This window comes from Notothenia rossii (genome assembly GCF_949606895.1).
Source record: "Notothenia rossii genome assembly, chromosome: 3".
NCBI lineage: Eukaryota > Metazoa > Chordata > Actinopteri > Perciformes > Nototheniidae > Notothenia > Notothenia rossii.
In genome coordinates this window covers 442,190-457,435 of record NC_136901.1, presented here as the reverse complement: position 1 = coordinate 457,435, position 15,246 = coordinate 442,190, and the positions used below count along the sequence as shown (strand labels likewise).

Here is a 15,246-nt window from a genome sequence, read left to right as displayed (position 1 = left end):
GTCTCATTGAGATTAAAAATCTCTTTTTCAAGAGAGTCCTGGCCCAAGAATGGTAACAGCACAGTTTCAGACAGTTTTACAGTTACAAACAATTAAAAAAAACACACAATCACAACACAGTCATACACCAAGTTTAGCCAAAGCATTTACAGACACAGCGGCCTGCTTCGAGGTCAGTTAAAGTTGCTTTGAGTGTTTCTAATGAGACCAGCTCTCTGAGTTTCAGCTCAGTTTGAAGCAGGTTCCAAGCTTGAGGGGCGGCGTAACTGAACGCCCTTTTCCCAAGTTCAGTACGGACCTTTGGTACAGTTAAAAGGAAAAAGTTATCTGAGCAAAGCCGATAGGATCCAGTGCATTTTTTATTTATGTACATACTTAGATAAGGGGGAAGAGCACCAAGAATAGCCTTATATATAAGGATGTGCCAATGTTTCAGTCTACGCGTGGTCAGGGAAGACCATCCAACACGAGTGTATAGATTGCAGTGGTGCGTCAAGGATCTGAGGTTTGTGATGAACCTCAGTGCACCGTGGTAGACGGTGTCCAGCGAGTGAAGGCACTGAGAAGATGCATTCATATAAACCACATCTCCATAATCCAGCACAGACAGAAAGGTTGCAGACACTAGTCTCTTTTTGGCCTCATAGGAAAAACAAGACTTGTTTCTAAAGAAAAAACCTAATTTTATTCTTATTTTTTTCAAGAATTCCACAATGTGTGGTTTAAAAGAGAGCGAATTGTCAATTATAAATCCAAGATACTTATACTGCAACACAGATTCAACCTCCGTCCCCTGCAAGGTGGTGATAGGAGGAAGGTTCAAGACCTTGGCTTTTGCTTTCGAGAACATCATTAGCTTTGTCTTGGCAGCATTTAAAACAAGTTTCAAATCACACATGTTGGATTGTACAATGTTAAAAGCATTCTGGAGCTGACAGAGAGCCTGCTTCGGGGTGGACGCAGAACAATAAATAACTGTATCATCAGCATAAAAATGCAAATTTGCATTCAAAACATTGTTATTAAGACTGTTAATGTAAATAATAAATAACAATGGTCCTAAAACAGATCCCTGTGGCACACCCTTGGATACCGGAAGAGATGTTGAAGTTAAGCCTTCTGCCCGCACACACTGTGATCTGCATGAAAGATAATTCTTGAACCAACAGACAGCCTTACCTGAAAGACCGATACTAACAAGTCTTTGTAAAAGTAAGGCATGATCCACTGTGTCAAAAGCCTTTGACAAGTCAATAAAAAGTGCTGCGCAATGCTCTCTATTGTCTAAGAAGTAAATAAGATCATTTACTACTTTTAAGGCAGCTGTTGTAGTGCTGTGATTTTTCCTAAAACCAGATTGAAACTCAGATAAAATATTATTTATTGATAAAAACTCTTTCAGTTGTAAATTGACCAGTGATTCCAGTACTTTATTTAAAACACATCATTTGGAGATGGGTCTGTAGTTGTTTAGGTGAGTGGGGTCACCCCCTTTTAACAGTGGGAGAACAAAAGCAGATTTCCAAATAAGGGGAATTTCGTTTGTCTCCAAGGACAGATTAAAAAGATAAGCCAAGGGCAAAGCTATAAAATCAGCTGCTAACTTTAAAAAGTACGGCTCCAGGTTGTCAGGACCTGCTGATTTTCTTGGTTCCAAACTTTTCAGGGCTTTATGCACCTCTGAAACTGTTACTGGAATAAAATGAAACGGTTCACCCTCCCAGATACCACCGTCAGAGCGATCCGTGGCTCCTTGAGCTATGTTCTGCGAGGTAAACAGAGAACCAGAAGCAATCAAATGCTCATTAAAACAACCAAGCATTTCTGCCTTATCAGAGATTTGAACAGAGTCCTCCTTCACAATGCAATCAGGAAGCTCTATAACATTTGTGTTTCCAGTTAATGATTTAATAGTTTTCCAGAATTTAAGGGGATTATTTTTCAGTTAGGAGATGATCCGCTTTGGCATTTCTGATTTTAACGGTAAATGTATTTCGCAGCTGCCTGAAGAGCAGCCAATGTGACTCAAGACCTGTACTCCTGGCTTTTGACCATGCCACATTGCGCTCGTGAAGTAAATCAGAAAGATCTGATGTGAACCATGCTCTGCTTTTTACTCTGTATTCTCTTAAGGGGGCATGCCTATCAACTATTTTAATAAAACCATCATAAAATAATGTCCAGGCAGTTTCAACATCTGCAATGAGATTGATTTTGTCCCAATCAAATAGAAACAGGTCGTGGAAAAAACCCTGCTCTACAAAATGTTTCATATCACGCTTTATGATGATACGGGGTTTTGTCTTAGGGACTTTTGTATTCCGTACCGTGGCAATGACACAGTGGTCACTGATGTCATTTGCAAATACAGAAGCAGGTGTGTATTTATGAGAAGCATTTGTAAGGATTAGATCAATTAAGGAGGATTTTTCAGGAGATTTCAGATTGGGTCTAGTGGGACTGCCAACAATCTGAAAGAGATTTAAGGAATTGCAGTAGGTTTTAACATCATCAGATGCTGGTAGCAGCCAGTTCCAGTTAAGGTCACCCACAATGACAATTTCAGTATAGTTAAGACTGGACAAAAGCTGCATTAAAGATGGTAAAGCTTCGCTGACAGCTGAAGGTGGTCTGTAGCAACCAACAACAGTAATATGGAGCGCTTTTGATACTTCCAAGTCAAGAGCCAAAAGTTCAAATTGTTTTGTCAGTGATTTAGAGAGAATAATTGTTACATGAAACTTCGATTTAACATAGACTGCAACACCTCCACCCTTTTTAGGTCGATCAGTCCCATACACATTATAGCCATCAATGCAAATATCCTTGCTTGAAATTGATTTGGTCAGCCAAGTTTCAGATATCACTATTATATCAGCATCGGTTGAATGTGCCCAAATACGAATCATATCAATTTTAGCAATCAAACTGCGCACATTCAAATGGATGAGACCAAGACCAGACCTTGATTTAAAATCTGCAGGGGTGTTAAAATTAACACAATATTCTGGTCCAGGGTTAGGTTGCACATTTCCTGAAATCAGCAATAAGAGTACAATTAGACACCTATAGACAGGCCTAGGTGGACTTTTTGACGGCTCTCTCTTAGTGTTTAAACCTAACACAAAATCATGAACATGGCTTGAAGAAATAATAAAGTTGTCTTGTAGAGCCATAAGGCTAATCAGACGGGCCAAGTCCACAGATCCGCACTTGACAGATGCGGGAGAGAGGGAGAGGGGGCTCAACATCGTACCCAGCGGACTGCAAGAGGAGCACGTTCCCCGGCCTGGTAAAACCGGGGTTGGGAGAAATGGACGGGATATTCCGGTCCCGAGGGGACTTACCCCAGTGCTGCTCCAAATTAAAAGGGATAGGACAGCCAAAAGCAGTGACATAATTAAAATCCCGCGAAACGTGGAGAACCCGCCCAAAACAGCAGACTCTTGAGCTCCACGCCACAGGACAAGTTAGTACAGAACAAAATCAGGCTCAATCCCATATAAATCCGTTCCGGGATCTTTCAACCACCCGATCAGCTGGGGACGATGCGTGACGTGACTTCACATGTAAATAGGAAGCCCGACCCGATGCATCGCTGGTTTAAAAGTTAAAAAACTGGATGTGTAGAGATCGTAACACAGTCAGATACAGATCAGTGCCCAGTTAAAAAAGCCAGGAACTTCCCTTTAGGATGAAAAAAAGAATTGGACCCATCAAGATCAACGATGTGTTGTCCGGTTGCCGATATGAACAGGCTCCAATAGTCCAAGTAGCCTGTATTTACGCCGGTAAGTCACACTACTACATTTACGATTAGGATTTGAGATGTAGCAGTTGAAAAATTGAAAGTGTCCGCCAAACAATTTAGATGTAATCACTCAATCATACAGACATACGGACACAGAACGAGACGTGCTGCCATCTTGGGGGAGTCTTGCGGAGTATGATTATTATTATTATTATTATTATTGATGAGGTGTGTGTTGTGTTCAGGTGTGTGTTGTGTTCAGGTGTGTGTTGTGTTCAGGTGTGTGTTGTGTTCAGGTGTGTGTTGTGTTCAGGTGTGTGTTGTGTTCAGGTGTGTTGTGTTTGTTGTGTTCAGGTGTGTGTTATTGATGAGGTGTGTATTGTGTTCAGGTGTGTGTTGTGTTCAGGTGTGTGTTATTGATGAGGTGTGTGTTGTGTTCAGGTGTGTGTTGTATTCAGGTGTGTGTTGTGTTCAGGTGTGTGTTGTATTCAGGTGTGAGTTGTTTATGAGGTGTGTGTTGTGTTCAGGTGTGTGTTGTATTCAGGTGTGTGTTGTGTTCAGGTGTGTGTTGTATTCAGGTGTGTGTTGTGTTCAGGTGTGTGTTGTATTCAGGTGTGAGTTGTTTATGAGGTGTGTGTTGTGTTCAGGTGTGTGTTGTGTTCAGGTGTGTGTTGTGTTCAGGTGTGTGTTGTATTCAGGTGTGTGTTGTGTTCAGGTGTGTGTTGTATTCAGGTGTGTGTTGTGTTCAGGTGTGTGTTGTATTCAGGTGTGAGTTGTTTATGAGGTGTGTGTTGTGTTCAGGTGTGTGTTGTGTTCAGGTGTGTGTTGTGTTCAGGTGTGTGTTGTATTCAGGTGTGAGTTGTTGATGAGGTGTGTGTTGTGTTCAGGTGTGTGTTGTGTTCAGGTGTGTGATGTGTTCCGGTGTGTGTTGTGTTCAGGTGTGTGTTGTGTTCAGGTGTGTGTTGTGTTCCGGTGTGTGTTGTGTTCAGGTGTGTGTTGTATTCAGGTGTGTGTTGTGTTCAGGTGTGTGTTGTGTTCAGGTGTGTGTTGTATTCAGGTGTGTGTTGTGTTCAGATGTGTGTTGTGTTCAGGTGTGTGATGTGTTCAGGTGTGTGTTGTGTTCAGGTGTGTGTTGTATTCAGGTGTGTGTTGTGTTCAGGTGTGTGTTGTGTTCAGGTGTGTGTTGTATTCAGGTGTGTGTTGTGTTCAGGTGTGTGTTGTATTCAGGTGTGAGTTGTTTATGAGGTGTGTGTTGTGTTCAGGTGTGTGTTGTGTTCAGGTGTGTGTTGTGTTCAGGTGTGTGTTGTATTCAGGTGTGAGTTGTTGATGAGGTGTGTGTTGTGTTCAGGTGTGTGTTGTGTTCAGGTGTGTGATGTGTTCCGGTGTGTGTTGTGTTCAGGTGTGTGTTGTGTTCAGGTGTGTGTTGTGTTCCGGTGTGTGTTGTGTTCAGGTGTGTGTTGTATTCAGGTGTGTGTTGTGTTCAGGTGTGTGTTGTGTTCAGGTGTGTGTTGTATTCAGGTGTGTGTTGTGTTCAGATGTGTGTTGTGTTCAGGTGTGTGATGTGTTCAGGTGTGTGTTGTGTTCAGGTGTGTGTTGTATTCAGGTGTGTGTTGTGTTCAGGTGTGTGTTGTGTTCAGGTGTGTGTTGTGTTCAGGTGTGTGTTGTGTTCAGATGTGTGTTGTGTTCAGGTGTGTGTTGTATTCAGGTGTGTGTTGTGTTCAGATGTGTGTTGTGTTCAGGTGTGTGTTGTGTTCAGGTGTGTGTTGTGTTCAGGTTGTGTTCAGATGTGTGTTGTGTTCAGGTGTGTGTTGTGTTCAGGTGTGTGTTGTGTTCAGGTGTGTGTTGTGTTCAGGTGTGTGTTGTGTTCAGATGTGTGTTGTGTTCAGGTGTGTGTTGTGTTCAGGTGTGTGTTGTGTTCAGGTGTGTGTTGTGTTCAGGTGTGTGTTGTATTCAGGTGTGTGTTGTGTTCAGATGTGTGTTGTGTTCAGGTGTGTGTTGTGTTCAGGTGTGTGTTGTGTTCAGGTGTGTGTTGTGTTCAGGTGTGTGTTGTGTTCAGGTGTGTGTTGTGTTCAGGTGTGTGTTGTGTTCCGGTGTGTGTTGTGTTCAGGTGTGTTGTGTTCAGGTGTGTGTTGTATTCAGGTGTGTGTTGTGTTCAGGTGTGTGTTGTGTTCAGGTGTGTGTTGTGTTCAGGTGTGTTGTGTTCAGGTGTGTGTTGTATTCAGGTGTGTGTTGTGTTCAGGTGTGTGTTGTGTTCAGGTGTGTGTTGTTTTCAGGTGTGTGTTGTGTTCAGGTGTGTGTTGTATTCAGGTGTGTGTTGTGTTCAGGTGTGTGTTGTGTTCAAGTGTGAGTTGTGTTCAGGTGTGTGTTGTGTTCAGGTGTGTGTTGTGTTCAGGTGTGAGTTGTTGATGAGGTGTGTGTTGTGTTCAGGTGTGTGTTGTGTTCAGGTGTGTGTTATTGATGAGGTGTGTGTTGTGTTCAGGTGTGTGTTGTGTTCAGGTGTGTGTTGTGTTCCGGTGTGTGTTGTGTTCAGGTGTGTGTTGTGTTCAGGTGTGTGTTGTGTTCCGGTGTGTGTTGTGTTCAGGTGTGTGTTGTGTTCAGGTGTGTGTTGTGTTCCGGTGTGTGTTGTGTTCCGGTGTGTGTTGTGTTCAGGTGTGTGTTATTGATGAGGTGTGTGTTGTGTTCAGGTGTGTGTTGTGTTCAGGTGTGTGTTATTGATGAGGTGTGTGTTGTGTTCAGGTGTGTGTTATGTTCAGGTGTGTGTTATTGATGAGGTGTGTGTTGTGTTCAGGTGTGTGTTATGTTCAGGTGTGTGTTGTGTTCAGGTGTGTGTTATTGATGAGGTGTGTGTTGTGTTCAGGTGTGTGTTGTTGTGTTCAGGTGTTTGTTGTGTTCAGGTGTGTGTTATTGATGAGGTGTGTGTTGTGTTCAGGTGTGTGTTGTTGTGTTCAGGTGTTTGTTGTGTTCAGGTGTGTGTTATTGATGAGGTGTGTTTTGGGTTCAGGTGTTTGTTGTGTTCAGGTGTGTGTTGTGTTCAGGTGTGTGTTATTGATGAGGTGTGTGTTGTGTTCAGGTCTGTGTTGTTGTGTTCAGGTGTTTGTTGTGTTCAGGTGTGTGTTATTGATGAGGTGTGTGTTGTGTTCAGGTGTTTGTTGTGTTCAGGTGTGTGTTGTGTTCAGGTGTGTGTTATTGATGAGGTGTGTGTTGTGTTCAGGTGTGTGTTATTGATGAGGTGTGTGTTGTGTTCAGGTGTGTGTTGTGTTCAGGTGTGTGTTGTGTTCCGGTGTGTGTTATTAATGAGGTGTGTGTTGTGTTCAGGTGCGTCTTTTGAAGTCTGAGCTGGACCAGAGGAGCGGTTCTGGTTCCGAGGGTCGGCAGAACGGGCTGGACCCTCACCTGCTGGACCTCCAGAGTGAGAACCTCCCCGTCTTCTTCTTCTTCTTCTTCTTCTTCTTCTTCTTCTTCTTCTTCTTCTTCTACTTCTTCTTCTTCTCTTTTATTTAAAGGAGCTTTCTGATGAAAGGTGTGTTCTGTGTTCCTCAGGAGACGCCAACCGGCAGATCAGCGACCTGAAGTTCAAGCTGGTGAAGTCTGAACAGGAAGTGACCACTCTGGAGCAAAATGTACTTCCTGTTAACACAATAAAAGACTTCAGGACTCGTGTTATCTTCAGGTGATCTAACTGTGTCTCCCGTCAGGTGATCCGTCTGGACGGACAGGTGTCCAGGTACAAGGGGGCGTCAGAGAACGCAGAAAAGATCGAAGACGAGTTGAAGGTCGAGAAGAGGAAGCTGCAGAGAGAGGTCTTTATTATTATCATCTTTATTATCTGTTATCTGCATCCCAACCCGATCTGCAGGTAGTCGGGTTGGGATGCAGATCGGGTTGGGATGCAGATCGGGTTGGGATGCAGATCGGGTTGGGATGTAGATCGGGTTGGGATGCAGATCGGGTTGGGATGCAGATCGGGTAGGGATGCAGATCGGGTTGGGATGCAGATCGGGTAGGGATGCAGATCGGGTTGGGATGCAGATCGGGTAGGGATGCAGATCGGGTTGGGATGCAGATCGGGTTGGGATGCAGATCGGGTAGGGATGCAGATCAGGCAGGGATGCAGATCGGGTTGGGATGCAGATCGGGTTGGGATACAGATCGGGTAGGGATGCAGATCGGGTTGGGATGCAGATCGGGTAGGGATGCAGATCGGGTTGGGATGCAGATCGGGTAGGGATGCAGATCGGGTTGGGATACAGATCGGGTAGGGATGCAGATCGGGTTGGGATACAGATCGGGTTGGGATGCAGATCGGGTTGGGATGCAGATCGGGTAGGGATGCAGATCAGGCAGGGATGCAGATCGGGTAGGGATGCAGATCGGGTTGGGATGCAGATCGGGTTGGGATGCAGATGTGACAGGTAGTCACATCTGCATCCCTACCCGAAGCAGATCGGGTAGTCACAATCTGTATTATTTATTATCTTTAATATCTTTATTTATCATCTCCATTAACTATTATCTCTATTATCTTTATATAAATATTTCTGTATTTATTTACTTATTTATTTATTAGTATTTATTAACTCATGTCTGAATTAATGTATTTTCTCTGTGTAGCTGCGCTGCGCTCTGGACCGAGTGGACGAGCTGGAGGTTAATAATTCCCACCTCCTCAAACGCCTCGACAAGATGAAGGCCAATCGCAGCGCCCTGCTCAACCAGCAGTGACCCCCCCTAAAGAGAGAGGACCCCCCATCACCTGGCAGTTCACCTGAATCGGACCATCTCTTGAACAGCTGTGATAATCGACGGTGAACTCCGCCCACCTTTCCTCCAGGTGTTTAAAACAAACATCCTCTTTCAGCACTTCCTGTTTCCTTCACACTATTCTAACTTTATTTTTGAAAGGGTGTGTGTCTCTGGGTGGAGACGCTCTGGTTTCCTGTGTTTTCAATGGGGGCGGGGGGGGGGGGGGGGGGGGGGGGGTGTTTTGCAGCTGGTGAAAGAAGAAGGGATGAAGTGGCAGAAATGCTGGATTTTCAAATTAAAAGCTCTAGAGACCCTAGACGAGCAGAGGAGGAATATATTTTCTGTGAGGCGTTCGAGGACCAGATGGCAAATGGAGGATCAGACATTTTGGAAATATTTTCGTTTGGAGTTCAGGATTTAAAGACACGCTGGAACTTCAAAATAAAATCCCGGCTCTGAGAGTTGAAGAGATTTACTTTTACCTTTATTCTGAGAGAAATTTGAGGACCTGAAGGAACATCTGCAAAATGTGAAGAATCCCCTCGTGCTAGATTGACCCTGCAGGCCACCGTAGATCTGGATCTTCCTCTTATCATTTTATTTTATTTTGGCGGGGTGCACGTAACGGAGGGTTTCCTGTGAAAATAAGCTGAACAATCAATATTATATCCATTGACCTTTTATTTTGAAGGGCAACACACCTGTGCCCGAACACCTGGAGTTTAATATTCTCTGTTTACAGAAACACATATCGCTTCATATGAAATACATCATTTACTCAAATATAATAACAAATACAGAAAAACACTGAATTATTAATTACGTTTTTCAGATAAAATTTCTAAAGGAAAATATTGTTTTCATGTTTAATTTAATATGTAATGTTTGGGCACATGTGTGTTGATCAGACTCTACAGTATGAATATAATAATGAGTTAATAACGTGTTAATAATGTGATAATAATGTGATAATAATGTGTTCATGCAATAACTTTCTGTCTGAGTGCTCCACTTCTTCTGCAGGCCAGGTGCTTTTATTTTGGAGGGGTGTCAGCACTGTGCAATATTCCATATACCAGTGACACTATACCAGTATACCATATAACAGAATGTGATCGGATGAGGATTCTGGGTTTGGACAAAGTGTGTGTGTGTGTGTGTGTGTGTGTGTGTGTGTGTGTGTGTGTGTGTGTGTGTGTGTGTGTGTGTGTGTGTGTGTGTGTGTGTGTGTGTGTGTGTGTGTGTGTGTGTGTGTGTGTGTGTGTGTGTGTGTGTGTGTGTGTGTGTGTGTGTGTGTGTGTGTGTGTGTGTGTGTGTGTGTGTGTGTGTGTGTGTGTGTGTGTGTGTGTGTGTGTGTGTGAGAGATATAGGCCACCATATGATGTGTTGGTGTGAAAATTAAGACATTTGGACAATGTCAAATATTTATAAACTCGCAGGGATTACAAACGTGGCATAGTGACAGGTGGTAGCCGCTGTAGCACACCCACACAGTTTGGGGGCCAGGCACACATGTTTACCCGTTTAAAGCACGTTTCATCATAAATACACTTTTTTTTAAATGTTCCCAAGTACAGCAAAGAGATTACACGGTCTTAGAGCGCCCCCTGCTGGAAAATGTAAATATTGCATTTTGTTTCACTTTCACGACACTCCTGCCAGTGGCTGGAGATTTGGCCAAAATGTGTATATGAAGTGGACGTCTCAATGCAGGTGAGAGGACATTTGTACACATGCGGGATCATTTTCATGTTAACTCTGTCCATAAGGAGGTAGTTTCCCTTAAAGCCCGGACACACCAAGCTGACACCAAAGAACTCACACAGACGGACCCCGACTGTTATGTCGCCTTGCGTCTCTGCGTCTTGGCCATGTGTCGCACTGGAACACACCGCAAAGACTTCATCCGACGGCCAAGAAGCACGTACGAACTGCGCATGCGTGAGTGGCAATAACTCTCCTTACCAGCAGGCGGCGGTAGTGTGTATTCGTCATTCAAAAGAGGAAACAACCTGAAGACAGACAGCGTGATATAAACAAACAACAAATAGCGTGTGCGTTCCATGTTCCCTCTCCAGCAGGAGCTCACGGGGCTTTCCCCAACCTGTGTCGAGAGCTGGAGTTCAATGAAATCTCAGATTGGACTTCTTAATAGTTTGTTTGGGTCCCTCACTTCCGTTTTGCTTCTCATGCACTAATTCGCTAGCTGAACAGCCAATCAGAGTGATTTATTTTGCAGACTGCCCGCCGATTCAACATGTTGAATTTTTGGTCGGTTTTCGGCTGAAAAGTTGTGGGCACGGCTGAAAAGAGCCGAAGGTGCGCGACACACCCCAGGATTGCCAAAGCACCCCCTAAGCACCCCCAAGAAATGTTTTTTTTTTTTTTTAATTAAATTAAATTAGAACAATTATTGATTACATCAATGCAAATGTGAAACAAACAAATGTTTGACCAAAAACATAAAGCCAACACAGATGATTAGGCCAATGGCCAGCACCCATTAGATTCTTAACCTACCCTTAGGCTAAATTACTTTGTGACACTTGAGTGACTTCCTGTTAGCTGGAGCGCCAAATTATTTGCTAACAGCAAAGTGACAAATGGATCGTTTTTTAGTCCTTAAACGTCCACGTGTGGACACTCAATCAAAACCACCTGAAAGCGAGAGGGATTCTGCACATAATAGGCCTCGTGAGTACAAGTAGCTTACTTCTGGCTCTCTGTGTTTCATTCAAGCTCTGCTCTGTGTGTGTGTGGCACGAGCCATTTTGTGTGCATGCGCGAGCACCGGTGGGTCTCTACCGGAGATCGTTGTGGTTAGCATCTGGTGCTAGCTAGCCAAGCTAACGGATATAAGGAGCTTTTTCAACAACAAGGTGGAGGGAGAACTCTCTCCTGTCAGACTGAGAGTCTCAGATAACCTCAGCTCAGGTGAAGTAAAGGACTCTCAGTGTTTAGATAGTTAACTTTAGTCTAGTTATCTCAGTGGGTCTCAAAGGTTTTGTTTTAAAAGGGGAGTGATTTGTAAAATATCTATAAAGAAATAGTAAATCTGTTTACAGTTCTGTTTCATATGGGTGTTGAGAGATGTATCCATAGATCTCTTCATTTTGCTCTCAAAGTGAACCAGATTGATGCTTTTAACTTCAATATTTAAAAGAAAGATCTTCCCAGGGGAGCATGCCCCTGAACCCCACTAGAGGAGGTGAGGACCCTCCTAAAAGAGGTGAGGTCCAATCCCCACTTTTAAAAATAGCACTTTACCCCTGCTTACACCTATATGCCGTGAGCTGTGATCTTATTGTAGTTGTAAGTGCAATGCCTTGCGGCCTGTAGCACCATCCTTGATGGAGCATATGTGTGGGCAGGAAAGGAGTGAGCAGAGAGTAGTTCTCGATTCTTGTTCTGTTTTCTGTGACTATCTTCCTCACCCTCTCAGACTTTCAGTTGCGCGCGCTACTAAAGAGACGTGTTACCATGGAAACCAAACAATGGTGTAGCTGTACTAAAGTCCGAGTGGAAACAGTCTGATTTTGTCAGAAATCGGGAGAAATGCGGAGAGAAATATGACCCCGGGAGGAAACCGGGAGAGGGCAATGTAATCGGGAGGGTTGACAAGTATGAGTTGCAGTAGAAAATTCAACTGTAGCTGTGGTGCATTAATGGGAAACCATTAAAGTTTGAGCACCCTCTATGAAACGTCAAGCTACCCCACAGCACCCCCTAGAGAAAATCTCTGGCGCCGCCACTGGCGCCGAAAAGTCCTGATTGTGCTGCACCGGGTAGCGGTCGGGTATCGTGGTGTCGTTGAGGAGGCGGTAGTCCCCACACGGGCGCCAACCGCCATTAGGCTTGGAGACGATGTGCAGAGGAGACGCCCAAGGACTGTCAGACCGGCGGATGATATCCGGGCGTTCCATAGTTGAGATCTCCGGCTTCGCTACTGCAAGTTTGGAAGGGTTCAACTGCCAGGCCCTGGTGTAGACTGGGGGTCCCTCAGTGGTGACGTGGTGCTCCACCCCAGGCTAACCACAATTATAAACATATCTATATAAAACCCCAAAGGTAGGTTTTTTATTTTGAAAAATAATAATCCAGAATAAAATTAAGTACTTCGATTTTTTTAAATAATAAAAATAAAAGTAGAGAATGCAATTCCTGAAGAAATTGCTAGTGGGAATGCTTTATGCTGAAAAGCTGACGCTGAACTGCTGAAATGTAATGTGTAAGAAGAAAGTGAAGAATTTAGATTGAAATGATTCATGAACACTGGGGGCTTGAATGTGTGATGAGAGAAGAAAAGAAAGTCACAAGGCTTGGAAAAGCAGCAGAATATTTGAACTGCAAACTTTTGAATTAACTTGATGGCGAATAATCTGTCGCCATGCCAACAGCATTTGATGACACCCCATAATACGCTTAGATGTGTTGATGGCTGCATCGTTACCAAACCTGTGAAGTTTTGGGCCGTTTGGAGCATTTTCACTGAAGTTATGAGAAAAACGTGTTTCATGGCGAGCATTGTGTTGCCATGGCAACGGCATTTGAAGAAATCTCAAAACTGTCCCCGTAGATGTCTTCACGGCTGGACTGTTAGCATACATGTGAAGTTTGAGCACTTTTTTAACATTTTCATAGGAGTTATAGCGACATCATGTTTTATGGTGAGGGATGCGTTTCCATGGAAACGGCATATGGTGACACCCCATAATTCCCGTAGAGCTGTTGAGGGCAGGACCGTTACCCTCTATCTGGAGTCTGCTGCTCTGAGCATGTCAGGTGGAGTGATGACATCATCGTGTTCCATCACACAGGTGTTTATATTTGAGCTAACGAGCTCTGTAGAGATCAAAGGCTTCACTGTTCTGAATGAGAGATAAACCTCTTACATGTGAACGTTTTGTGGAAGAACCGTAACAGATATCTGTGAAATTTCAAAACGTGAAGCATGTCAAGGAAGTTGAGTATCTGAAGTTTAATTTTTGTGTACTTTTGGGTTAATAATGTGACCTTTATGGCAGTTTAACTAAAGATGTGCGGCTGCTGCCGTGAGGAAAGATGAGGCTGTGGTGACCACTGGTTGACATAATTCACCACGAAACTGTGGGGTAGGGGTATTGTTTCCGCATGGGCATATGTGTTGCTCTCTATATATATTGTGTGCCCTCCTGGCTTCTTTCTCTTGTCTTCCCGGGCTGCGACCCGACAACATGTCCGTTTCTGCTGCTCATTAAAGCCAGCTTCATACCTTCATTGCACCGCCTCCGACTCCCTATCTCTCGCCACTACATTGGTGACCCTGACATCAGTCTCATGAAGTTTCCGAGACTGAACCGAACACGGCAAAAGACGCAGTTTTTCTCGAAATGCCGGAGATATTTTGAGACGTCCGTGGTTGCCACCTGCTCACGGACTGAGGCTTGGTGCGCTCCCCGCGGAATGGCTGAGGACGTCGCTCGCCATTCCCACATCGTCTCTGCGCTGGAAGACAGCAATCCTTCCGACTACAGGGAGACGATGCACGACCTGCTAGGTGGGGAAGAACCCGATTTCTGCCTCATGGGGCTGTTTCTTTCTAGGCTGCGCTAGCTAACACGTAGTGTTGAGCCCCGCGCTTTGGCCGAAGAAGCTAGCCGGTTCTTCCTGGCTGCCCGGCGATTTAACCCTGAGATGCTGGCCACTACACGCAGCGGCACCTTCCCTGGTAGAGGCACGCTGCCTAGCAGAAGCCGATGAAATCGATTAACGGCTGCCGGCTTACGGTTAGCGGCCGTCGACACCAGCTAACGGCTAACCACGACAGCTAGCGGCTGGCAGCTACAGACAGCTAACAATGACGGCTAACAACATTTATGTTTGTCAGAGACTTGGTTGAATAAAAACTCCCCATCCTCAGCCATACATATTCCTGGCTACAATGTTTTTAGGAAAGATAGAGCCGTGGGCAGGGGTGGGGGGTTACTGTTTTATATCAAAGACCACATTTCATGTAATGAGGTTCAAGGCTCTGCTGGGAATGAGCTTGAGCATATCTGTCTTAATGTTAGCCTGTCACCACAAATGTATTTCCTTCTCATTGGAGTGTATAGACCACCATCTGCAAAAGCTTTTTTTTTTTTTGACAAATTACAAAAAATGCTTAGAGAATGCAGTTCTTCCAAGGAAATAGTAATAATGGGTGACTTCAATGTTAACTGGGAGGACAAAGCAAGTAATAAGGTACTAGAACAAGTATCTAATCAATTTGATCTCACACAATTAATGAAGGGGCCTACTAGAATAACCACATCCTCAAAAACCCAGATTGACCTGATTTTCAGCAACAAACCTGAAAGGGTGACAAAAACCCACAATATGATCACTGGTCTGTCTGAACACAACCTAACTCTCATAGCCAGAAAGCTCACTAAATCCCGCTTCCATTTGAAACCCAGTACAAAATCTTACCAATTAAGAATACCCAAGAGTGATATTGATGAATTTGACAGGGAAATTAAAAACATGAACTGGAGCCAAATGTTATCAGGTACAGATGTGGATACCAACACACATGCCCTTATGTCAACAATCCAAAATATATCAAAACCATTCCTCAGGATAAGCGAATCTAAGGCCAAAAATAAACACACCCTCCCCTGGATTAATAGTGAGGGAAATCAATGAAGGAGAGAGATAATGCTCTAAAGCACTCTCTTGAATCAAATTTAGTGACTGACAGGCATATCCTTACGAAACAGAGTTTCAAAGGA

At 44.2% G+C, this 15,246-nt stretch overlaps 1 protein-coding gene across 1 annotated transcript in view; it reads left to right on the top strand.

Annotated features, from left to right (window-relative positions):
* LOC307034582 (uncharacterized protein) overlaps positions 1-13,750 on the top strand; it is a 39,628-nt gene extending 25,878 nt beyond the window's left edge. The window contains exons 17-21 of the mRNA XM_079673414.1: positions 6,127-6,145; positions 7,067-7,160; positions 7,292-7,371; positions 7,447-7,551; positions 8,363-13,750. Of these exons, the coding sequence (XP_079529540.1) occupies positions 6,127-6,145; positions 7,067-7,160; positions 7,292-7,371; positions 7,447-7,551; positions 8,363-8,473 (409 nt within the window). The 3' untranslated portion in view covers positions 8,474-13,750. The remainder of the gene's footprint in view (positions 1-6,126; positions 6,146-7,066; positions 7,161-7,291; positions 7,372-7,446; positions 7,552-8,362) is intronic.
* Positions 13,751-15,246: the final 1,496 nt, after the last annotated feature.